Source organism: Equus quagga, chromosome 4 (assembly GCF_021613505.1).
Source record: "Equus quagga isolate Etosha38 chromosome 4, UCLA_HA_Equagga_1.0, whole genome shotgun sequence".
NCBI lineage: Eukaryota > Metazoa > Chordata > Mammalia > Perissodactyla > Equidae > Equus > Equus quagga.
In genome coordinates, this window is record NC_060270.1 from 98,872,619 (window position 1) to 98,898,569 (window position 25,951).

Here is a 25,951-nt window from a genome sequence, read left to right on the forward strand (position 1 = left end):
AGCGTGGGCTGCCACTTTCTCACTATGTGGCTATTGCGCCGTGGGACAACTGCACGCCCTCCGGCCCGCTGACTCTGCACAGGCACGGTGAGAGTTAGAGACAACGCATGGGAATCAACAGCATAATGCCTGCACCTGAGAGTCTACACTCATGACAACAACAATGGCCCTTGTGAATCAGCCATTCCTCAGACTTCCTAGAGAGTTTGTTATAGTAAATCTATTTACATATTACTTACAATGTGTCAACCAGAATACATATGATTTGAAAACAAATATTATTTAATTCTAAAGGAAAAAGAATCAAATTCCTCAAAAAATGTGTTCATAGAAGTTTCACTATAATCCTAAAAATAGTAGTCTATCTACTACCAATGAGTAAAAGATTTAAAAGTGTTGAGTGAACCTTGGAAACAAACACAATCCACACTCTTGTACTTCGCCTGGTGACTTCTGACAGATCACTGGCTTTCCTCCTCCCGAGTGTTTTATACTCCTCTGAAAGCATGAGACGTTGCACAGGTGCATCTGAGGACAGCTTGGGCTTGAGAGTTCTTACAAGAAGGAGATAAAAGCTCTTGGACTTGACTTTGCTTGAGAAATCATTAACCATGGCACCTGCAACTTGTAACGTTTGCTGTTATAAAAGAGCTTCATTACCCATTTGACAATGAACTTTCAAATCTACATTTCAAGTTGTATTCATATTTTCATGGCCTCACACAGGTATTCTAGGAATGCAAAGAAAGCCCACAATGCACTTAATTACTTGCAACTTACATAAACATCTATTTAAATCTGTTTTTAAAAATAAAATTCCACTATCGGATACATTTATATGGCTAAATTTTATTTTGAAATACGTTATCAGGAACTATCAATATCAACATTACAGTTAAAAGCTTATTGATTATCTTCATTTTGGTAAAGCTCTATTAAGCAGAGCTCTGATCATCACTATGGCAACCCATAAAGAGGCAAAAGGTCAGTAAGCCTGAAAACAGAATAATATTTAGAAAAGTACACTGCTCTGGTGAAGGCTGCTGCACTCAGGGATGTTTATTACAGATGGGCAATGTTTCTACTTTTGTGAACAAATTTACTGATATGAGTTAGTAAGAAAAAAAGATTACTCAGCTAGAAAAAGGCTAGCAACATCATCCAGAAAGAGCTCCTTAAACACTGAGCAATTTTCAAAGCAAACATTTGTAACACTATCTTCGAAACCAAATGTTGATTGTAATTTCTACAGGAGATAAATGAAAAACTGTAATGTACACCCAATGAGTCATGGTAGAAGGAGACAGTAGTGCAGTTAAGAATACATTTTAATAAGTTACCTTTGATGACATATTAATTTTTCTGGCAGGTTTTACATTCTTGATCATAGAACTCTTATTTTTTGATAGTTTCCAGTTTTTGAGATTGTCTGTGTCAATTGAGATGCGTTCTCCATGGAACAAGCAGCTTCATGGGGGGATATGTTAATCCCAAGTGCAGTCTGGGAAGTGCTGCACTGCTAATTCAAGTTATTTCACTCCCTAGTGAATTAAATAGAAGAGAATGGGGAAAAAGAGAGAAAAGTGCTAGGCCAGATGGGTGAGAGCAGAGCTCACAAATCTCTCCCCTGTATAAGTTACAATACATTAAACCAAGACAACACAGGGGAAGGAAGTATTTACAAGGCAGGGAGAAGGGAGCATCGACTTGAATGAGGTGGAAGATTCTGTACAGCTGAAGACATCATGTGAACGGCAAAAGAATGTAAGAAGATAAATTTTTTTTTAAAAAAAAGGAAAAACAGAAAAGGAAAAAGGAAGGAAAGAAGAAAGGAGGAAAAAAGTTTTTTACCTGTAAAAATACCTTTATTAAAATGGCATCAATATATGCTTGGCTATAACTTCTTCCTGGCTCCAACACATATTGGTTTATATCTCCAAAATTTTTTTATTGAAGTGTAAGTGACATACAATATCCTATTAGTTTCACAAGTACATCACAGTGATTTGGTATTTATATAACTACAAAAGGATCACTATGATAAGTCTAGTTACCATCTGTCACTACACTGTTACTACAATATTATTGACTATATTCCCTATGCTGTCCATTACATCCCCATGACTTATTTATTTTATAATTGGAAGTCTGTACCTCTTAATCCTCTTCATCTATTTCGCTCACCCTCCAATGCCTCCCTGCTCTGGCAACCACCAGCTTGTTCTCTGTATCCATGAGTCTGTTTCTGTTTTGTTTTCTTTTGTCTGCTCGTCTGTTTTGTTTTTTAGATTTCATGCGTAAGTGAAATCATATGGTATTTGCCTTTCTCTGTCTGACTTACTTCACTTAGCATAATACCTTCTAGATCTATCCATGTTGTTGCAAATGACAGCATTTATTTTTGTGAATTTTGCAAGTTTCCCTAGAGACGCGAGGGGAACTGGTGATGGTAAAAGGCGATGGTGGTTGCCACTGCCCAAATAAAGTCCAGAACCAGTTTAGATGCCTCCACTCCTCCCAGGACAGTTCACTGCTCCCATTACCTCCTTGCCACTTCCTATTTCTGGCTTTAGGGAGGCAAACTCCTCAAGACGAAAAGAAAAAGATGAGAAAATGTGGGCATGATCCCCATGTTTCCACCCCTGCTGACCTCTTCTCTTTCTTTCCTAAAAGTCTGAAAAATTATTGACATGTATGAGATTTATTTGACCTTCAAATTAATTTAATTTACATTTCATTAGTAAACGCTATTAGGAGGAGAAGCCTTGGAACTACGTGGAGATACAGACTTGACCAACTGCTTCAAATAACTCGTACTGACACTAACATAAAAGTCTTGTAGTAGTATATCTACATTCAACTTACAGGCACATTTCTTCTCTATATTTGAATGACATTCAACTGACTAGAAACTAAGATATGACTATGGAGCGATGTATGGAACCTCTTTGAGGATAGAGTGACTAAAGAGACATATATCGGCTGGACAGCTGTTTAAAAACAAATTCAGATAAAGAACACAGAGGTCTTCATCCAGACAAAGCACATTTTTATGAAACATTTCAAGGTTAGCGCTTCCTTCCCCAAAGCTGCTGGAACAAGTAGCTAGGGAAATTTAAAACGATCAGAACATCCCTAAAGAAACCACAGACTGATTTAGCATTAAAACCACTCCTCTTCCTTTCATGAAAGATTTTCCTCAAGTGAAAAGATACCATTTGGCAAGGCTGAATCCATGAATGTATAAATATCAAGTCTCCAACTGCCTCCTCACCCCACCCCCAAAAAAGGGGAAGCATTTCTTTCTCCAGTTTCTGGCTTTGAAATGTTCTCAGGTAAAAAACCAGCCAAAAAGGCAATGTTGCTTGAGATGCTTTCTGATGGGTCTGTTTCTGTCCTTACACCGCGAGGAAATGCCACAATGTCAACTGAATGATGTGGTGATATACCGTGCATCCACATATCCTATAAATCTCCTATGACACAACCCTGTGACTTCAATTAAAGAGTTTTTGTTTAGTTCACAAGTTTCTGGGGGAAAAATGTGGAAATAATATGTGCAGCTGAAAGAAGAAAGAATAAATTACCTCTAAGACATTCAAAGCTACCTCATTAATTAGCTCAAAAGGAATAATTTCTTTTGTCAAAAACAGAGTGACATTTTAAGCAATGAGAAATCTCTCAAATCTTCATGATGAACCTCCTTTAACCTGCCATTTTTAAAGCATCCTTAAACGTGGGTACCATCGTTTCAAACATTTGCTTCACGGTAATGAAAACACATGTCTAATTGGTTTCTTCTTGCTTTACTAAGTTGGTTCAGAGACTGGAACCAAATGGATTGGTTTGTAAAACGTTGCACTGAGAACAACTCTCTAGAGGGTATGTCAGAGAAATGCAGCACAGTCCACACCCTTGTGGAACTGAAAATCTACTAAGGAATACATGACCCATCTAGGGAACAGTTCCAAAGCGACTTTGCAAGGTGAAATATGAGAAAACTTTATGTAAGAGCAAAGGAGATGGGAGATAAGAAAAAGATCCTCATGAAGAGTTCCATTCATGATGAATCAGCTCAATATAAAAGAATACATAACTGCACTTACATGTGTGAAGCACACACGTGAGGTAGAATGGGTCTAAGGAGCTAAGTCGCTAACACTGGTTTTATTTGTCTAACACTCCCATGGAACTCTGTACTCACTGCTTGCAGGCAGCCACCCCACCACCAGCCCCTGCCAGAGTTTGTCCTAGCCTCCTACTTCTTCACAGTGACCCTTATAAACGTCATCAGGAATAATCCAGGTAGAAGTTAATTCGGTTAGATCCCTCCAACATGTTCCACCATACGGAGAAGCAAATGGTCTCCCTTCTTCACAGAGCAAGAATAAGCATGTCAATCAGGTTGTTTCTGATCAACGTGACATCAAGTACTGGACAAGAGCAGAATATTTTCTAATCTAGATATTCTACTAAGCCACGACAGTGATAGAAATAACATGAGAATTATTTATACCTTTTAACTGAATCAGATGAGCTACTGATGGGCCATTTCATTGTTCAGTGCTCAATCTTTAAGTGGCTATTTGCATACACTGTCTTTGTCTGGCTTGATTTCAGGAGTGTACAGCAGGCAGGGGGCATCACACATACAAGTACGTCCTGGACAGTTTTCCTCGTTTGCCTGGTTTTCTGGGAGTATGTGAGGAACACTGAGAAGCTTCAGATCTCATGTTGTCCTCTAGCATCTGAACTTAATAATAATACTGTTTTTGTATTTTACGGAAATATGAATGATAGACTGAAGAATATAATCTTTGGCATAAAGGGTCTGAAGAACTTTGACTGAAGCAGAGATGAGACTGATAAAACATAGAAAGGAGAGTTTAAATTGGCTCCTGAGAATTACATCAGTTTTTCTTAATTTCAGGGGATGTACCCAGAGATTAGTTTTAATCTGTCATCAAAACACATATTCTCAAATAATACATACCTGTAAAGAAACTAGATAATAATTACTCAAGGAATATTTTAGGTTTTCTTCTCAAGCCAAGCTTGCACATGGGAAAAAAGAAAGTTCCTTGGAAGCATCACCCATATCTTGTCTCTCTGTTTCTCCAGCTCATAGCAGAGAGCCTTTTTCCAAGAAAGCTCTTAAAAATCTTGATGACAAAGGATCAGGTACACTTCTCTGTCCTCAAGATCATGCTAGAATAAATTCTCCCACAGCTGACACATTCACACAAAGCAGCTTGTTCACACAGAAAAGACTGATGTGAGAGAATCATATTTTGACCCAGCTCAATGTCCCAGACATGAGAGTCGCCCCCAAAATACGTGAGTAAACAGGAATAGTATTCACATAACTGAAGGAGTAGGGGCTTACCTAAGGTAAAATCCTTAATTTAGAACTGGTCATAAATTTTACTTTCAATTTCCCATTACATCTCTACGAACAAAATTTCACAACTGCAATCAGTGTACTTGTTTCTTGAGACAAGAAATGCTGCCTATTTTTAACTTTTAAAGCACAAGTTTGACTTCTTTGTATGCTTATATTTCATAGCGCTTTCCAAAATATAAAAATCGTAGCATCTTTCAGTTCATGGGGAAAAAAATCCCCCCGTCTGACACACCTGTCAGGTGTGCCCTGAATCCTCAGAGAATGAGCTATAAATGGATTTGTTCATGTGATGGCAGAACAATTCCACAAGGGGTCCCAGGAGTATTTCTCAGCATGTAGATGTCACCTTCCACTGACTAGAGCAATGAATTTATGTTTAAAATAGAAAACCATATAAGTTAAGAAACAACAATGGATTTGTTCAAATGAATGAAGATAACAAAATTTTTAAACTTCCAAAAGAATAATACTCATTATCTGAGTCTGCAATTTTTATGATTATTGTACGCTTTAAAATTATTAATTTTTGATAAATTTTATTCTAATGTTTTGGCAGTTTATCCTCCTTTGGATGTAATCCTTCAGTTTGACTTAAATTAAAATCTAATTTAGACATGTACCCAATCAATACGCATTGTTCACCTACCCTAACTGATATAAATAATCAATTTTTCTTCTTCTCTCTACACAACTAAGAACAGAATAGGAAGGCAGAAATTATACCAAGGTTAATAAAGCACCCACATTTAATGTTGTGCATGTATTTTCTTTATTTAAACTAATTATTTGAATCAGTCAAAAATATAATAACATTATTAAAATAGTGTATTGAAATCTGATAGGAAAAATCCCAGAAATTATTACTACACTTACCCTTTCAAGCACTGTATGTTTGGGTAGCAAAATGGGAACAAAGATACCTTGAATGTTTTTGTTGAATAGTCTATTTCCATATGAAGGGTGGTAATTAGCACAACAGGAACTAAACAGCAATTGCTATCAAAATTAACCCTATAAATAACCAGCTTCTCTGGCCCAGGTTTCCTGACCCTCTCCTGGATGAATTTTCATAGATGATTTTAGAGTGCTATTGACATCACTATTTCTCTGACCATTTCTCTGATGTCACCTAGAGTCACCCGAAATCATTTCTGTTACAAACTGAAATGCAATCCAGCCATGAAAGAATCAAGCAAGAAGATGTGAATCCTTCATGTAGGAAAAGTCACATGTTTTAACAATAAGGGAGAAAAGTAAGATACAAAATTGTATTAAACAGAATAACTCAACTATACTAAAATAGAAAATATGCTAAACTAATGATAGCGAGAACTCTAGGCCACTGGATATAAGCTCAATACATACTGAATGAATGAATGAAAGGGAAAGCCGGTGCCCAGTATGGAAGAGTCAGTCACTTCCGCTTCCACCAACTGATAACAAGAGGGCGACCTCAAGGATGCCAAATCTTCTGATTTTTCAAGACAACCCAGATATCTGGATTTTTATATTAAGACTCTTAATTTTTAACGTTATAAAGAAGTCCACTTTTCTTTTCCAGAAACTGTGTAAATCAAAAATAACCTGTCTGTGGTCTGGTTACAACCCACAAGCAGGTAGAACTCTGGATAACTTGTTTTGCTGTTTCTATGTTCCTTAGAATTAGGTTTAGCTACAAGTAACAGAAGAAACCAAATAGAAGTTTCCTTTTCTCTTTCTTGCAAAGGAAACTTGAAGATGGGCAGTCCACTGTTAGTAGGGTGGCTCCATGACTCTGAGACTCCATCAGTCTTCTCAGAAGTTCCCGAAAACACTACCACTCATCTTACCAGCCAGAACTTAGTCACAAGGCCACACTTACCTATAAGAGTGACTGAAAATATTGTCCATTGCGTGGACAGCCACACAACCAGCTAAAAGTCTAGGTTCTGCTACTAAATGGGTATTGGAGGAAACCAGATGGCTTTGAAACACTTATTTATAGTCATAGTAAACTTTGATCCATTAGATTCTTTTCATTAGAAAAAGAACATGGTTGCAACAAAACAAGTCAAACAAGTAAGAATTGATGAGGAAAGAGTTAAATAATGTCCTTAGCCTGTCTGCTCTCCAATACCAACTTGAGATGTTAATAGAGCGTGTAACTTCCGTAAATTTACCTATACTCAAACATTACTTTGAAACTTGACATTTCATTCTTCTTTTGTTGTGAAATATAATGAATATACAGAAAAGTGCATAGGATACACAGATTGAGTATAAAAACAAGTCTAAATTCCCATGCATTACCACCCCTCTCACCCTGCATGTCCCTTTACCCCCATTCTGAGATACCCCAACATGGTCACCACCTTATCCCTTCTCCCAGGGTAGCCATTATCCTGATTTGAAGAATAATCATTTTCTCATCTTTGTACTGTGGTTCCCAGAATCACTTTTCCTATATGGTTCCAGGTTAAACTGGGGACGTTTGCATACATATTTATGAATGAGAATGGCCTGTGATCTCTGTTTTGATATTGTCTTTCTTGGGTTTTGATATCAAGGTTATGCATAAAATGAGTCAAGGAGTCTTTCCTCTTCGTCTACGTTTTGGAAGAGTTTATGTAAGAATGATCTGTTCCCAAAAGTTCAGCAGAACTTTCTGGTAGAGTCTCTTGGGCATTGAAATTTTGTTTACAAGAATATTTTTGACTCCCTTTTTTTAAACTACTGATTCAAGTTCTTTAATAAATCATATGACTATTATTCAGGTTTGGTAAATTATAATTTTCTAAAAATTCGGTTGTTTATAAGTCATGTTTCAACCTTACGTAGTCTTAATTTTTTTAATCTAGTTCTTCTATCAATTACCAAGACAGCGGCGTATTAATATCTCCCTCTGAGATTGTGAACTTCTTAATTTCTCCTTCTGGATCTGTAAATATTTTCTTTATTTTTGAGGCCATGTTCTTAAGTACACAGAAATTTAAATTTATTAAGAATCTCTGGTAAACTGAAATGTTAATCATTGTAAAATGACCCTTTTTAACTGTAGTAAGTTTTTTTGCATTAAAGTTTATTTTGTCTGCTATTAATATAAATAAATCAACATTTTTCCTTATTTAATATATGCATGGCATATCTTTTCCATCACAACAATTTCAACATTTTTATAAACTTTCATTTTAGATACATTTTTTAAACAACATTTAATTGGATTTGTTTTCGCCAATCTGATCACCTTTGCTTTTTAACTGGAGTGCTTAGTATATTTACATTAGAATTATTTACATTTAACTATTCCTGACATATTTGGATGCTTTCTTTATGTTATATCTGTTGTGTGCTTCCTTTTATCTCTCTCCCCTTTTTTTGGTATTTTACTTCTTTTAGATTGTTTTTCTTATTCCATTTTTGCCTACTGTAGATTAGAGGGAACACAGTCTCATTCTATTCTTTTAGAATTAACTTAGAAATGACAACAGGCGTATTTAAAAGCATAAAGCTAAACGATAGCCTTATCCTCCTCCTAGACAAAACAGGCTCTTACAAAATTTTAACTCCATCTACCCCTCTCTTGACATATATAATGTGCCATTTTTATACTGAATAATCATTTTATCTTGGTTTTTAAAACTCCACAAGACATTGTCGTTGTTGTAGATTAATGTTCTTTAGAATTAGTCACCTATTTATCACTTTCTTTGTTTTTCATTCCTCTTTGCATGTCAGAACTTTGGTATTACTTTCTTTCTGCTGGAAGTACATCCTTTGGAATTTCCTTTATCAAGGAGTCTGATGGCAAACTCACCTATTCTGTTACTCTGAAAATGTCTTTTCCTTAACCTCATTCTTTAAAGATGTTTCTGCTGGGTAAAGAATTGTGGTTTACCAGTTATTGTCTTTTAGAATATAGAAGATACAATTCTACTTTTTCTCTTTTTACTTTTTGCTTTTGAAAAGGTGCCATCAGTTCTTCTGTAACTTCTTTCAATGTGATCTACCCTTTTGTCTGTCAATTTTTAGGATTTCCCTTTGTCTTTGGTGTTCTGTAGTTTTACTACACTACGTCCAGGTTTGAATTTCTTTTTATTTCTCCTCTTGATATTCATTGAATTTCTTGAATTTGTAGATTGGTGTTCATCAATTCTGGAAAATTCTGAGATATTATCTCTGCAGATAATGCTTTTGCCCAATTCTCTCTCTCCTTACCTCATGGACAACTATGTACAAGTACATGTTAAATGTTCTCATGCTTTCCTCTATCTGTCATTCTCCCTTCCACATTTTCCACTATGTATTCTCTATATGCTACATACAAGATAATTTCTTCTGCTTTGTATTTCAGAACTCTAATTCTCTCTTTAATTGTTGCTATACCAATTGCTGTTAAATCTATCCATTAAGTTTTTAATTTTCATTATTGTATTTTTAATTTTAAAATGTTTTGTTCTGTTATTGTTGAAATCTGCCAAGCCACTTTTTTACAATTTCCTATTCTCTAAAAATATTTCCAAATTTTCCCTTTTTTGTTTTGGTGAAGAAGATTATTCCTGAGCTAATATCTGTGCCAATATTTCTCTGTTTTGTATGTGGGGATGCTGCCACAGTGTGGCTTGACGAGCGATGTGTAGGTACGCACCTGGGATTCAAACCTGCAAACCCCAGTCTGGCGAAGCAGAGTGGATGAACTTAACCACTACACCACTGGGCCAGCCCCACCGTTTTTTTTTTAAACTTACAAGAATATTTGGTCTACAATTATTGTCTGATAATTCCAATACATGAAGCCTTTGTGATCTATTTCTGCTGTGCACTCTTTTCTGCTGGTGCATGCTCATGCTGTCTTGCCTCTCTGCGTGCTTGGGGTGCTTATTCTTCACTGCTGCTCATGTCCTTGCAAAAGTGTTCATGTGTCTCTTTGAGACCTAATATTAAAGTGCCTTCCTCTAGGTCAGTACTTTTTGCTGGCGGGCAGCTGAGGCACTAATAGTCTGGGACTACCTTAAAGAAATTCTTCCTTCTGGAGAGTCTCTCTATTACTTAGACAATGGGAACTTAGGCGTAAAATCCACACGATGGCCAGGCTATGTTCACAGCTTATCAGGAACAAGGTTTTTTTTGTTTGTCTTTAGACTATTGTTATTTTCATTTCCTTCTTTTGTTTTGCCTGGTCTTCTTAGTAATAAATCCAAGCCCTCTTCCTGGGGTTGGAAGAAGATGGGTTTATATCTGGTTTAAACTTGCAATAAGAAAAGAGACCATCAATATCTCTGCTAAAAATGAGAGTTTCTATTAGACGACCCAATTTGAGCAAATTACCTCTTGACTTTTGTCTTCCCTAAACCTTGAGATCCCAATAACAAAACTCAACATTTTCCTTATTAGAAAAAGCAGATACACATGAGGAAAAAAGTATCAGATAAAAGTATAAGAAAGTTAGTGCTGGCCTAGTGATGCAGTGGTTAAGTCTGCATGCTCTGCTTTGGTGGCCCAGGGTTCGCCAGTTCAGATCCCAGTTGCAGACCTATGCAATGCTTATCAAGCCATGCTGTGGCAGGCATCCCACATATAAAGTAGAGGAAGATGGGCATGGATGTTAGCTCAGGGCTAATCTTCTTCTTCAAAAAAGTATAAGAAAGTTAGATAATAATGTTTTAAACAATAAGGGTGTTCACTGATTCACATAACAAGAAAGCTTAAAGTAGCCTGGTGACATTGTTGAGCCTCTTTGCTAACAAACCATAAAATCAACCTTTTAAATAGTTGCCATTTTTCCAGTCACATATGTCACAAATATTTCTATCCCATATTTAAATTATCTTTGGTTTTATTTGTTATGTTTTATTATTCATTTTTATTTTAGTCTCCATGCAGTCAACTATATCTGTCTTTTCCTTTTATAGCAGTTGGATTTCCTGTCTTATTTAAGAACAGCTTCCATACTATGAAGTCATAAAAGTCTTTTTTTTTTCTAAATTTTCCTCTGACATTTAAATTGTTTTATATTTCACAATTAGATATTTAATCAAGCTGTAATTTATTTTTGTATATGGTATGACACTGTAGTACAGCCCTGTTTTCTTCCAGATGGATAGACAATTATGCCAGCATCATCTCAAAAATAAACTATCCTGGAATTTCCATTTCTGCCAAGTTACACTTTAGATGTCCACAGAAGCATTTCCTGGTAGGGAACAAACAAAAATGCTAAATAAAATATAAATGAAAAACTTTTTTTCTATTTCGTGATTAAGTTGGTAGGAAAATAAATGAATTGCTCAGCAGACAAATATAAAGCACAAATCCAGAGAGATACTTAAGCACTGGGGCTGCCATTTACCCTGGAGGCATCTGCCAGTGCTTGGTGGCTGGGGTTTAGTTTTTCCAGACTGTATCACAAGATCAGGCGATAAAACATGGTTCCTAAAACAGTGAAAGATCAGATCAGAGGTCCTTGTATAAATCAGACAACTATGAAAGGCATTACATTGAAAACAAAACAGAAAGTGTTCCACAGAGAGAGACAAGGTATATATACTCATGTATTTGTCCGTCTCAAACTTGACTTTGGGTAGAGCAGAAAAAAGAAAAACAAAATGTCTTCAAGAGTTCCTCACCACAAGTGTGTACCCATACAGGGAGGCTTAAAGCCAGAATTCATGCTATATGTTGGCCAAAAAAACCTAATCAAAACACTGAATGAATTTTGGTTGGTAGCACCCCCAGATACCTGGCAGATGCTAATGCAAATCTTCTCTGGAGGAATACATTTTAAATACAGGCTTCAAAAGTTTCCTCTAGATATAGTTTCCAAAAACATGAGCTCACAATCAAAAAATCACAAGATGCACAAAGTAAGTAGCCACCAAGAATATGAGTCCGCAGAATCAAAAACAGCAGATTCAAACTCACAGAAGCGATAGATATTGAAATTATCAGAGATTCAAATATTAGAAGATAAAGGGAAAAGAGATAAGGGGCACAGAGAAAAGATACAGAAGGCCCAACTTACAGAAAATCAGTGAAGGTATTGTGAGAAGAACGAAGGAGAACTTAGAGGGTTCACAAAAAGAACCCATTGTAGGGACCCACACCCAAAACATCTTCCAATGTGAATGGAACTTTTTCACCTATTATTGCTTTATTTACCCTACCTGGATCCCACCCTCATGCACACTCATTTGTGTAAATAAGTCTGTGATTTTGGAAATGGAAATATTCTTGAAGAGTTAAGAATATATCATTTTTTTAAAAATTTTTTCCTGAGGAAGACTAGCCCTGAGCTGACATCTGTGCCAATCTTCCTTCACTTTATATGTGGGATGCTGCCACAGCGTGGCTGACGAGTGGTGTAAGTCTGTGCCTGGGAGCCAAACCTGCGAACCCAGGTTCCTGAAGCGGATCCCACCGAACTTAACCACTATGCCACAGGGCTGGCCCCATATCATGTATTTTTGAAGGTGAGTTTTCCCTCCAAAGTGGCCCTTCTCCTAATTTCAGAGGAAGCTGAGAGTGGACAATCTGCACGAGTTACTGGGAAGGAAATTTAATGAAGCCTGGGAGTATTAGACCAAAGGTCACTGGAGTCTGAGTAAGACAGGCAGCATCCAGAAAGGTGGGCAGACATTTTTGGAATTGAAGATAGCTATTCTTATCTGGTCCAAAAATAAACAGAAAGAAGAAATTAGGGTACACTGTACAAAGTATATATATTTTTCTTATTTAACTGACTTGCATAGTCTAATTTTTAAATATTCAGTACTATACTTGTTTCATGAAAATAATAACATATTTGCTGTTAGTAGGGAGACAAACTCAAAGCACTAGTCAAATAAATGGCTGTTTTTGGAAATGGCTGTTGTCTTTCAAATTTTACGTAGGGAAAAAAATCCCTCGGGCCAGCCCCAATGGCCTAGTGGCTAAAGTTTGGCACACTTCACTTCAGTGGCCCAGGTTCCCTTCCCAGGCGTGGAACCATGTCACTCCCTTGTCAGTGGGGATGCTGTGGCAGTGGCTCATATAAAAAAAAAACAAAAAAGACGATGATTGGCACCAGACGTTAGTTCCGGTTAAATCTTCCTTAGCAAAAATCAAAAACAAAAAAACCCTAAATATTTGTGAGAACAGTTGCACCTGGAAAGTCACTCCAGTGACATCAAGGTATCTCCTTCAATAAGCTTCAGGGAAGGTTGCAAGTTTTCTAACATTTTATTTCTACCAAACTATAAAATTACTTCTATCAAAAAAAATTAACAACTCCTAAATATTAGCCCCCCCATGTAATGTCAAAGAAGAAAGCATTTTTCTCTCTTTTTTTTGTGAGGAGGATTGGCCCTGACCTAACATCTGTGTCAGTCTTCCTCCATTTTGTGTGTGGGATGCCACCACAACGTGGCTTGATGAGTGGTGTGTAGGTCCACACCCAGGATCCGAATGAGCAAACCCCAGGCCGCCAAAGCAGAGTGCACAAACTTAACCACTACACCACCAGGCTGGCCCCAAGAAAGTATTTTTTGAAGGTCAAGTGACAGAATTTAATGTGATCTAAATAAAATCTTGATTACAGTGATCTGAATTAATTCAACTTAAATGTAATCCAATTTAGTATTAAAAAGGAATGGGCAAGAAGGTTTTTAAATGCCATTTAGAAGCAAAACATTTTAAATTAAAATAGTGACTAGATTCTTAATAGATGTTTGTACTAATAAATTAAAATAATAAATGTCTTTACTCCATTTAAAATTATCACATTTTAAATATCAGCTAAAGCAGTGTTTCTTAAATTGTAAACAACTTATTAGTGAGGCCTGACCAGCATTTTTACTTAATGAAAGAGCACAGAGCAACTCACACATTTTAAGAGTAAGAATACTTTGTAAAATTCTTGTTTCAGCTGTGTATGCGTGCAGGTTGGGGGAAATTATACAAAATGAATTTCTTTCTGTGTGTCACAATGGAAGCCAGTAGGAAAGCCACTAGTCTAAGGTTTTAGGAAGTAGAATCAAACACTTAAAAGAATTTTTAGGAGGACAGGAGTGAGTGCTCACAGCTCTGCAAGTGCTGAGCTACTGGGGTACCAGCACGGAGAGGAGGAGGCGAACGAAGTCCCCAGCTGTATTCAAGGTAGGAATTTTGTCACAAAGAAACAAAGGAAGAGCCTGATTATTACAAACAGGATCTGAGGACAGAAGAGGGCCAGCTGAAACACGACAGACTTGGTTACTGCCCCTATAGCAAGTCAGCTATCCAGAAATGGCCCCACAGTCTTCGGTGATGGATGAAAGAGTCAGAGGCAAGCGTCCACTTGGCTTTCAGCCGAAACTGAAAAAGGAAGTCCCAGATTTTCTCCAACCTCTTCTGGTCACCTCCCAACCGCTTCTTCTACTGTTTTGCTCATGAATGTGATGCAGAGTATTAAGTACTGTAGAAATGCCACGCTGTCTACTTTTCAGAGTGCTTATATATATTTCATATATATGTGATCACATCTGAAATTGATGAATCTCTACAAGCAGAGCAAGGGATTTCAATCACGCCCCCGATGACATGGAAACAGCGGCAGTTCTTGGCACTGGCTGTGTCAGCGCTCAGCCTGGAGGTTCCCAAGTCCTCTTCAAACAGCTGCTGTTCCAAATACAGCTAATAACCCTTTAGTGCTGCCTCACAGAGAGAACAGCATGACACAAGATGACGGCGCACACAACCCTATTCAACTGAATGTCAACTCACCAGACAATGTCATTAAAAGAAACAAACTCTTAGTTTAAGTAGAGAAATTTGAATTCAATTAAATATCATATAGTATTTTTTGTAAAAATATTAATTACTGGCTAGACACATATCTTCTCTCTTATAAATAATATTTGAAAACCAATTAATGTAATCCATCATATCAATAGACTAAAGAAGAAAAATCATGTGACAATCTCAGTTAAGTTCATGAAAATACCAGGAAAAATTTAATATTTATCCATGATAAAAGCTTTCTCCTAAACTAGGAATAAAAGAATCTACAAATAACCTATGGTTATTACACTTAATGGTAAAAGAATGAGTGCATGCCTCCCAAGAGCAGAAAAAAGGCAAGGATCTTCATCTAACCACTCCTATGCATCATCATATTGGCAGTCTTAGCCAGTGCAAAAAGGGAAGAAAAAGAAATAAAACACATACAGCTCAGAATGGAAGGTGTAAAACTGTATTCACAGATAAAATGTTTGTGTATGCAGAAAATGCCAAAGAATAAAAAAAAAAGCTACTAGAATCAACATATTATTTTGTCAAGCTTGTAGGATGTAAGGTCAATATACAAAATTAATTTTGTTCTCATACACTAAAAATTAACATTTAGAAGTTGAAAGTAAAAATACCATTCACAATAGCACCCAAATCACGCAAAATTTGGAGACAAATCCAATGAAATATGTCCAAGACCTGTTCTCCAGCAACTACAAAACACCACTAAGAGTAACTGAAGAAAAACTAAATAAATGGAAAAATATACTATGTTTTTAGATCAAAATGTTTAATATTGTTAACGTACCTATTCTCTCTTAACCTATATATTCAATTCAATCTAATAAAAATCTCAGCATGTATTTCCATAAATATTGTCAAGCTGATTCTAAAATTTAAACAGAAATGCAAAGGACTTAGAATGGCCAAATCAATTTTCAAAAAGAACAAAGTCGGAGGGGGTCACACGACCTGATTTTAATACTTACCATAAAGCTACAATAATCAAGAAAGTTTGCTAGTGGTATAAGTAGAGACATAGAGAACACTTGAACAGGATAAAGAGCCCAGAAATATACCCACATACATATGGTCACTTTATTTTCAATCAAAGTACCAAAGGCATTGAAAGGATAGATTTTTCAACAAATGATGCTGGAACAACTTCATATCCACATGTGAAAAACAAAACTCTACCTTAACCTCACATAATAGCAAAAATTAGGTTTAAAGTGAACATAGATCTAAATGTAAAGACTAAAATGTTAAAAATTTCTGGAAGAAAACAGAAAAGAAAATATTTATGATGTTTGAATAAAGACTTCTGTTAGGACATGAAACATGTGAACCATAATAATAATTTTAAAAAGACAAAATAGACTTCATCCAATTGTAATCTTCTACTCTGCAAAAGAAACCTTCAAGAAAACACAATGGCATTCCACAGAACAGGAGAAAATGGTCCTAATACACATATCTGATAAGGACTTGTATTCAGAATATATAGAGAATTCAAATTCAATCATAAGAAGATAACCCAATTTTTTTAAATGTGCAAAAAGATTTGACACTTTATAAAGGAAGATACACAAACATCCATTGTGCACATGAAAAATAATGAACATCATCAGTTATCAGGGAAATGCAAATTAAGATACAATTAAATACTATTACACAATCACTTAAAATGATAAAGACTGATTACACCAAGTGTTGGCAAAAACATGGACCAAGTGAAACTGTCATACATTTCTGTTGGGGATGTAAAATGGTACAAGCAGTTTGAAAACTACTTGGGATATTATTATTTATAAAACAAACATATACTTATCACATGATCCTGCAATTTCTCTCTTAGGTATTTTCTCAAGAGAAAGGAAAACATATGTACAAAGACTTGTACAAGAACATTCATAGCAGCCTTGTTAATAGCATCCCCCAAATGGAAACAACTTGAATACTCATGTGTGGGTGAATGGGTTAAAAATATCCATACAGTGTATATCCACACAATGGGATATTACTCAGAGGTAAAAAAGGAACAAGCTACTGATAAACTCAACAACATGAATAAATCACAAAAACATGCTGAGTGAAAGAAGCCAAGTGCAAAATAATTTGTTCCAGAAAACTCTTTGTATGTGAAACTCTAGGAAAAATAAATCTACAGTTATAGAAAACACATCAGTTGTCTAGCCCTGATAAAAGTGAACATTGACTGAGAACATTCTGAGGTAATGGGAATGTGGTAGTGGTTACATGGGTATATGCATGTGTCAAAACTTATCGAACTCTACACTTAAAATGTGTGCAATTCATTATATCTAAATTACACCCCAACAAAATTGGTTTTTAAAAAAGAAAGACTGGTACCTGACTGGACTTGAGGGCAGAACACAGACTTCTCGGTAGTGAGAGTGTATAGTTGGGCTGGGAAGGACTTACATTCTGGCTGCAATAAGTACCTTTAATTTGCCCAACTGCATATGAACCATTTTGTCCTCCAAGACCTTTTGTTGCAGTCAAAGTACTGTCTTGTACCCCTACTCACTTGCAGAATGTGGTCTTGTGAATAATTCATTATTGAGAAAACATTAGAAGCCACTGCCACAGACTAATGTGGAAACTTCTCTCTCCCTCCTTAATCTTTTGGCTCTTGGTCATGGGTAAGACCAGCATAGAATATAGAGAGCCTTCACTTTAGGGTATCTCTGGTCCACAGATAACCAGGGCAGAAAATGCAAGGAAAGAAAAGTGTCCAGAATAGATGCTAGATCACTACCAAACCAAGGAATCTACAGAATCTGAAACAGAGAGACTAAGTGCGGTCTAAAAACCAAGACTGCAAGTAGCTCTGGGGGATGAAATATGCCAAGTATGACTTCTGAGATTGCAACATGCAGGATAACGCCTTAGAACAGTGTTTCCCAAAGAGTGAGACATACCAGTGGTGGTATATGAAATGATTTTAAGTGTTCTTGAGATAAATTGGAGTGGTAAACAAACATGATATTAACATTAAATCACATGATGATTTTTTTCTTTAGTTCTCTTAGTTTTTCTGATTATGTGTCAAAAAGCCTCATTTCATGTTCGAATATCTTAACACCTCTTTCTTCTCTCTTTTAAACAAAAGTAAAATACAAAATACCCAACTGGAATGCAGTAGGTACGTTTGTCTATTTGCGTATTTATCTTCTATCTATGGCAAGTAAAGTGGTTTTTCATTTGGGGTAGTGATGCCAAGTTTTAGCATAAAATAAATGTTCTTCAATAAAAAGGGTTGGAGTGGCTAATTTATAAAAAAATATTAGATTAAAAATACTATACTAAAATTACTATAGTGGATATTGATATGGTGATATATGAACATCTGAGATTGGATAACAGTACCTTAAAATGTTCATTTGTAAGGAAAAGTATGTATCTGGGTAGAGATATTAACATATGAATAAGCACTGAATCATCACTTTATTAATAAATATTGAAGAAGATCCACCAACAGGACATTTTCATGTCATAAGTTAGTTTTTAATTTGAATTATTTGCCCTTTAATATCCCCCAAAGTTTCAGATTCCAGATTACTGATAAAAGGCAAGATTAAGATTTTCAGTGGCTTATAAATTAAAATAAAATACCATAAAATTGGCGAAAGGCAGGAATATATCTGAACAACAATGAAGGGTCAAATCCCATTCTACCTCTATCTTTCTGCTAATGAGTGCTCTCATTGGAGTGTGGGCAGATGAAGAAGATAAATAGAAGATCTCCATGAAAAAAAGCTTCTGTCTTCATAAAAGTTGGCAATCTACTACTTTTAGTTTCGCTCTTTTTCTTACTTGGCGCACATTTCAATTTCTTTCCTTTACAAGAATCCATAAAAATTTACATTTTACTTTAGGTCCATTAATCACTTCAAAAAATGCAATTCATGTGGACAAATTTCTCCAAAACTGTTATGCTCTCGTCAATGCTTTGACAGTCTTGTGCAACTGAAAAAAAAGTCAACCTCAGCTAGGCTTTAGCGAATTTTACCAGTCAAAAAAGAAAGAGAGCTGTAAAACAGATTTTCTTATTTAAAGAAACAAAAAACAGTTTGATTTCTACCACGCTTATAATTTCCCAAGAGTAAAATTAAATTCGGAATGAACAAAGATAAACCCCTTACCTGTTGGAAGGTGCAGAGTTATGTTGTTGCAAAAATCTGTGAAGCAGCATTCGGTTTTGGTAACATTGTTGGAACTATGACAGAAGACTTGAGCATTTAATTCCGGGAGAGAGACACAGGACTTGATCACCTGTTCCTTTCCATTGGTTAGCATAACTGAAGCCCAACATGCTCCTTCTGTTTGGCAGGTAAAGTTTGAAGAGTCACACAAAAGACACACACACTTCAATCCTGGAAGGTGTAAGGCAACAAGCTTTAAGATACAAAAGACATCATGCAAATTTATTTCATAATACTTGAGTATCAAAATTCAATCTTAATGAAAATTGAGAGAGGGATAAACACAAGGTAATCCTGTCACTCCCTCTCAGCCATGTGTTTTATTTAACAGGTTGCCTAATCATTAGTTACCATTCTTTGTATTTTTGTGAATTTGTTCAGTTGCTACTATATTTAAAACAATTCTCTCATCCGTGGTCTAATTCCTCCTTCTTAAACTCAATCAGCTCATTCCTAAGTCAATAGCCCCTCTAAAATGCTAGGATATAGTAACACAGCAACCAAGGGGTGCTGTCCAGCATCACCGTAGAACATAAAGTGTGGTCCCAGCAGCTGTGTAACCAAACAATCCAGTATATCCTGTTCATTTACTCTTTCCCCTTTACACTTCTGAGCGAATACGCTAAATAGAAACCTAACCATAGATATTGACAGCTCTAAAAAAAAAAAGTGTGATTCTTACATTTATACTCTGTGGTATTTGAACATTATTATTGTCCTAGTACCTTCAAGGCACTGATGAGCCACTATACCTCCCCCTCTTCACTAAAGAATGCATCTTAAAATGTGAGTCATTTGAAAATAGACCACGACCTTCAAACAATTTTCTTTAATGAGCACATCTATTCCATAAAGCAAAACACATCAATCACAGAATTTAATATATCTGCATCAACAAAACTTTCAAAAATTAGACTTCGATAAATTAATCTGTTCGCCTTATAAGTTTCCTCCACACTCCCCACTTACTACACACACACACACACACACACACACACACACCCTGCACATTAACTCACGTGTTCAAAGTGATGCAGCACTTCTGTTCTAACGTAAAATATCTGTCACCATAGAGTCCAGTGGCTGTGAGCGACTGATTCGAATTTTATTTAATCATATTGTTTTTAAATAATACAATACTGAATAAGCTTTTCGTATTACTTTAATAAAATTTTTGTTAAGTCAAAAGTGCCCCCCACAATTATCTAAAAGTCCTAAGTTTTACTATACAATCGTTTTTACTCAAACTAAAGTCTTTAAATCACTAATTACTCAAATTGGAGCTGATTTTATACCTGTAAAACATTTGATCCATAACTGGCAAGTTTTATACTCACTTTCAAATACCAATATATGGATAATATTTCTATATAACTCAGTGTATAAGAAAAAATTACATATTGCCAATAGAAATTATCTCTTCTTTTGATCATTTTTCCTGACTGGTAAAATACCATCCCTATAAACACTTTTATTATTATGTGCTAAGGATAATACAACCATAAAATAAAATACTATTTTGTTATCAACACTGGACCAAGCATAATAGCTCACTCTTTTATGTATTTCAGTGGTGATCAACATAAACAAACATATTCTTTTGCTGATATTTACGTGCTTCGGTGGGACTTTATAATCTAGATTTACTTGGATTCAGTAGAGCTAGATATATAAAATCTAGGTGATTTGAAAAATGTTTTAAGTCACTTTCCTTGCATAAAAGAGAGCTCACAGCATGAGGATCCATCCACCCGTGTCTTCTGATAGTAGAATCTGCTACTCCAGCATCTTCCAATTCCAATTTGACAAACGCCTTCAAATCCTGATTATACTAGCTTTGCAACCTTGGGCTTTACTTGGCCCCTTGTGCCTCCATTTCCTTATATGAAGGATAAGAAGAAGAATATACCTCCTCATAGTGTTGTTGTGGAAAATAAATTAGTTAATCCCTTAGAATTAGTTAAAGCCCTTAAAACAATACCTGGTACATAGGAAATACTATGTAAATATTAGTGACTGTGTCTTCTCCTAGTGGAGGAGGTACAGCTCATCCTATGTAAACAATCGGAATACATTTGTAACCCATGAAGGAATGGCTGAATGAACTAGGGTGTACAGACCATTTAAAAGGCATAACACAGAAATGCAACTCTTTCTGCTCTGCCTCGTGAGTCGAATATTCTCATTCTTTTAATGGTCCAGACTAGATCCCAGACAGTCACACAGCAGGGTGGTGTCTGGCAACGTTCCAGATAAAGAATTCAGGAAAAGACGAAGGTCCCAGTCCTAGCTCTGTCACCACCTTGCGGATTGACTTTGGAGAAGATACTGAACCTTACAGGGCTTCACTGCCTTCCTCTGAAAATGGGAAAAAAATTGGGGTAGGGGCAGTGGGTCCAGAAATCTTGAAGCCTCATATAGTGCCAACATTTTATGACTCCATGAATTTACAATTTATGGAAATTTACAATTATAAAATAGGGAAAACTCTTTGACAGTTAAGAAACTTACTCCACTATGGTTATTCTTCAATCTCTTATTTTAAGGGGCTGAAGTTGGGAAGAGTAACTCTCCTGACACACAATCTCAAACCATTTGTTACTAGATTCCTCACCAGAATCTCCTTGAATTTTCTATTTCCAAGAGAAGCCTAGCCTGGAAATCAAGGAAACTAACTAATAACATGGATCCACTGGGCGAAGACAACCATAAAGTACTCAAACAGCTAAACATATGTTAGTTTCATGTGCGTTTATATTGCATATAAATCTCAGTGCAACTGTGGGAGTTAGTTGTCACGATCTCCATTTTATAGATAGTGAAATGAGGCTCAAAAAGATCCAGTGACTAAACTGATGCGGCAGTCATTAGACTACCCAAGCAATGTTGTTTCTATCCTACCAAAGCTGATATTTAAAAAAAAAAGACGGGTACAGAAACCATTCTCCCACATCATCAGTTCCTAGCAATTGTGAATAAAATACAATTCTAAGACAGCAGAAAGAAATTAATAATTAACAACTGACATTTGAGATTTTGATCTATATAGTCCTAATTACCTTTTAAAAACACAGATTTTTTTTAAACAAATTCTACCTACCTATTTTCTGAGGAGACAGGTGGTCAAATGAAAGTCAATATCATGTGCCTTGCATCTAGCATAAATCACCTTACCTTTCGGGTAGTTTGAGTTTTGTACTAAGTCTAAGCCTCTAAGTACCTAACATGATACTTTTTCTTCCAAGCACTATGAGCTCCTTACAAAAATGGTTACATGATAGTTCTCATCAAGGAATAATGTGGATACTCACTGAACATTTAACAAGCTATACAAATTTCCTTCAGTTTAAAGTAAAAGGTACCAATAAGAAAAATAACATAGACCTAGCTGATATAGTTTCAACATAGTATACGACACCTTACTTTAAATATTGCACGATGGAAAACACTGAAAAACTGAGAATTTGTTGATGATAATGGCTTCAAACATCTGCTAAATGTTCTCATTTATTCCAGGTCAACTAGCAATATTATAGCACTGACAGAGAGCAAACAGCAACCTAAAAGATGTATATCTAAAATACAACACCATCAATCTTGCATTTTTTCATTTCCCACCAATCCACTATATGGTCACATTTGGTATATAATTAAATTATATTTATGTCAACCATCCTCAACACAGAACCCTTGTGCTGCCAGTTAAAACATGTTGCCATTGATGATTAGGCTTCTGCTTTCAGATTTTGTTTTTTAAAAAACTAACGTTAAGTCAATTATTCTAGAATACTCCCTGACAGGATAAATCTGGTTGTTAGCAGACAGTAGTCCAGCCTTATGTTTCTTTATTTTATACTTTCCCATTATAATATACTTAAGTTACATGGAAAGAGATAGCAAATGACCTTGAAGAAGGAGGTAATTACCCATAATAAGGAGGTCCATTAGATATTTTTCCCCACAAAGATTGCACTTTCCTTGTGCCTCCTCCCACCCCTTTAATTAGCCCCTCTTTCCCCCTTTCTGCCAATTAGTCTGTAAAAGCCAAGACATCTGTTACCGACATGAAACCAAAGGATGTGCACATTCCTAGTCAACCAGAAAATAAACTTTCATCCATATTTACATGAGATGGCAAGCGCACCCTGGTGTCCAGAAATGTAAAAACCATCAGACTACAAAAAAAGAACCAAATTTACCTATTTGCATTTTTGTGCTATCCTTATTAAAAAGTCAAATATTTGCTTAGGAAATACTAGCTGTTTTGAATTAGATACGGTTTTCAGTAAGTTGGTTTCATATTTCCTAGGTTTCCTACATTTTGGATCTACATGCTAAAATATCTATTGACCAGTGCCTTATGTAAATTTCTGACACATACTCTTTCCTCTTCTCTAGACATTACTTGATTTGACTTCCCTAATTTTAGAGCAGGCTATTAAACACAAAATATTTTTTAAATTCAGAAAACTGTCTCAAATTTGACCTGCTGCATATGTAATCTTTTCATCATTTGCAGGCTCCTGAGTTAACAAAAGGAACAATTCAAGCTGATGAGTGTGCTGAATGTGAAAAGTACAACAACAGGAAAAAAGTCAAGACCACCAGCAGGAGGGCCGGTGAAGGAAAGCCAGAGAGGGTCAAAGGAAGCCATGCAAACATCCGTCTTTCCTTTCTACTCCTTTTCAAAATTTTATTTTCTTGTCCTGCAGTCATTTCAAAGCATTTGTGTTTCTTAACAGAAGGAAAAGTAGAATAGAGAAAGAAAATAGCTTTAATAAAATATGGGCAATATAAATGCAAAATTTTAGTCCAAAAGTGCTTTCAATAGTTTCAGCTTTTAGAAATTCTATTTGCCAGGCTGTATCTAAGAACTTCAGAACTCCCCAAATATGGGAATATACTCAGCACAAGGAAAAAGTGTTCCTTGGTGCAAAGTGGCAATTATGTTCCCTGTTCAAGAAGGCCTCACTCTTACAGCTGAGAAGGAATGGAACCACCCTCACAGAGGGAGTCTATCCAGGAGAACGGCTTTCACGTCCAACTGCAGGGCTCAATTTACGAAGAGTCCAGCACACTTTGAATTATAGCGCTAGCCATGCTGAATGTCCTCTGTTCAAAGGCAGCGCTAAATGAAACCTGAGGTTTCAGTTTACCTCTAACATAAACCTAAGACTTCAGACAACTTTCTCAATCTCTCTATACCTTAGATTCCTCATCTGAAATACGATGAAGTCAGGAAGTAGATCAGAAGATTTCTAAAGACTCTTCCAGTTTTCTAGTCCTCTGTGGCTCTGAGCTCATGTCACAATTCTCAATATAAGTAACTTTAGGGTTATCTTATCTATGTGGATAAGAGAGAGCTGGGGTCTGAAGTATGAGCACCCAAAGTAGGATAGATTTGCACCCTCAAATTCACACACTGATATTTCAGTGGGTGAAAGGATCCTACTGGTTTATAATCCAACAAAACTTCTCCAGTGGATTTTAAAGATGATTTATCTTGTACTTTATTTATCATATGAGAATTTAATACTCTTTCCAATATAGGCATAACAATTTTGGGAAATGGAGGGAAAGTGATGGCCTGCAAATGCTTACATCCTCTCTGAGTTTGGCTAGACATCCAGAGACTCTGGCCTAGTCCCTCCATCACTAAGTGTGCTAAAGAAAGCACCCTTTAGCAATCTGATTCTGCTAAGAAGAAATGAAAACATTTCCCAATAATATTTAAATGACTGACAAAAAAGTAGAGCTCAAAATCAGCTAGAATTATGTTATTTTTTTACTGATAGCCTCAAAATTGTGACTAAATACAGAAAGGATATGTACGATGGCATAATATCATGAAGCTTTCATTGCAATTTAAAACTTTAAATTTAAAAGAGAAAAATGATCAGTTTAACATTTTTGCTTATCGGCATAGTTATTAACTGAAAGGTTCACTTTTCAAAGAAAGGCTTTTCCAAAAATACTTATTAATAACATTAGCCTCTAAACTCTTTCAGTCTGGAACAAATATAAATCAACCATAAAGGGATATAATCTAATCTAAAATGGCTGATGACAAAATTACTTGTGTGGATTCTCTTAAATTATTCCTATGAAATGGGATAATTTGAATTCTGAGATGGGGAGAGACAGCCTTTTCCTTCCTGCCCTTGGAAGTCCAGGCATCAGGGGGCAGCAGCTGGCAGCGGGAGCAGTTGTGTGCTGACTGCTTTTGGGAATAACACAGCATGTCCTTGTCTAAATTCTCGTTTCCTTAGGGAGGACACACCGCCTGGAGTCCTCCGGCCAGCTTTAGACTTTAGCTGTAGCCATGTAAGGAACAAAAGGACCCCGTTGGGGTCTCCCATCTCAAACCATCATGCCAAAGAAAAGAGTGTTCCCAATCACAGGACACATTCCCCCTGCTGCCTCCCATATAATTCTTACTTAATTTGAGAAGTTATTTTCTTACGTTGGCAGCCGAAATGGTTCCTTGTCAAACTGTTCCCTCATTCTTGAAGTTTTTTAACTTACTGTCTTCTGCTTAGGAGAAGAGTGATGCTCAACGGATTCCAATTACAATTTATAATAAAACAAAATCCATAAT

At 36.1% G+C, this 25,951-nt stretch overlaps 1 protein-coding gene across 3 annotated transcripts in view; it reads right to left on the reverse strand.

Annotated features, from left to right (window-relative positions):
• The window catches only part of ACVR1C (activin A receptor type 1C), a 74,742-nt gene that overhangs the window by 27,374 nt on the left and 21,417 nt on the right, over positions 1 to 25,951 (reverse strand). For all 3 annotated transcript variants that reach the window (XM_046657882.1, XM_046657881.1, XM_046657879.1), the window contains exon 2: positions 19,294 to 19,524. In XM_046657882.1, the coding sequence (XP_046513838.1) occupies positions 19,294 to 19,524 (231 nt within the window). The remainder of the gene's footprint in view (positions 1 to 19,293; positions 19,525 to 25,951) is intronic.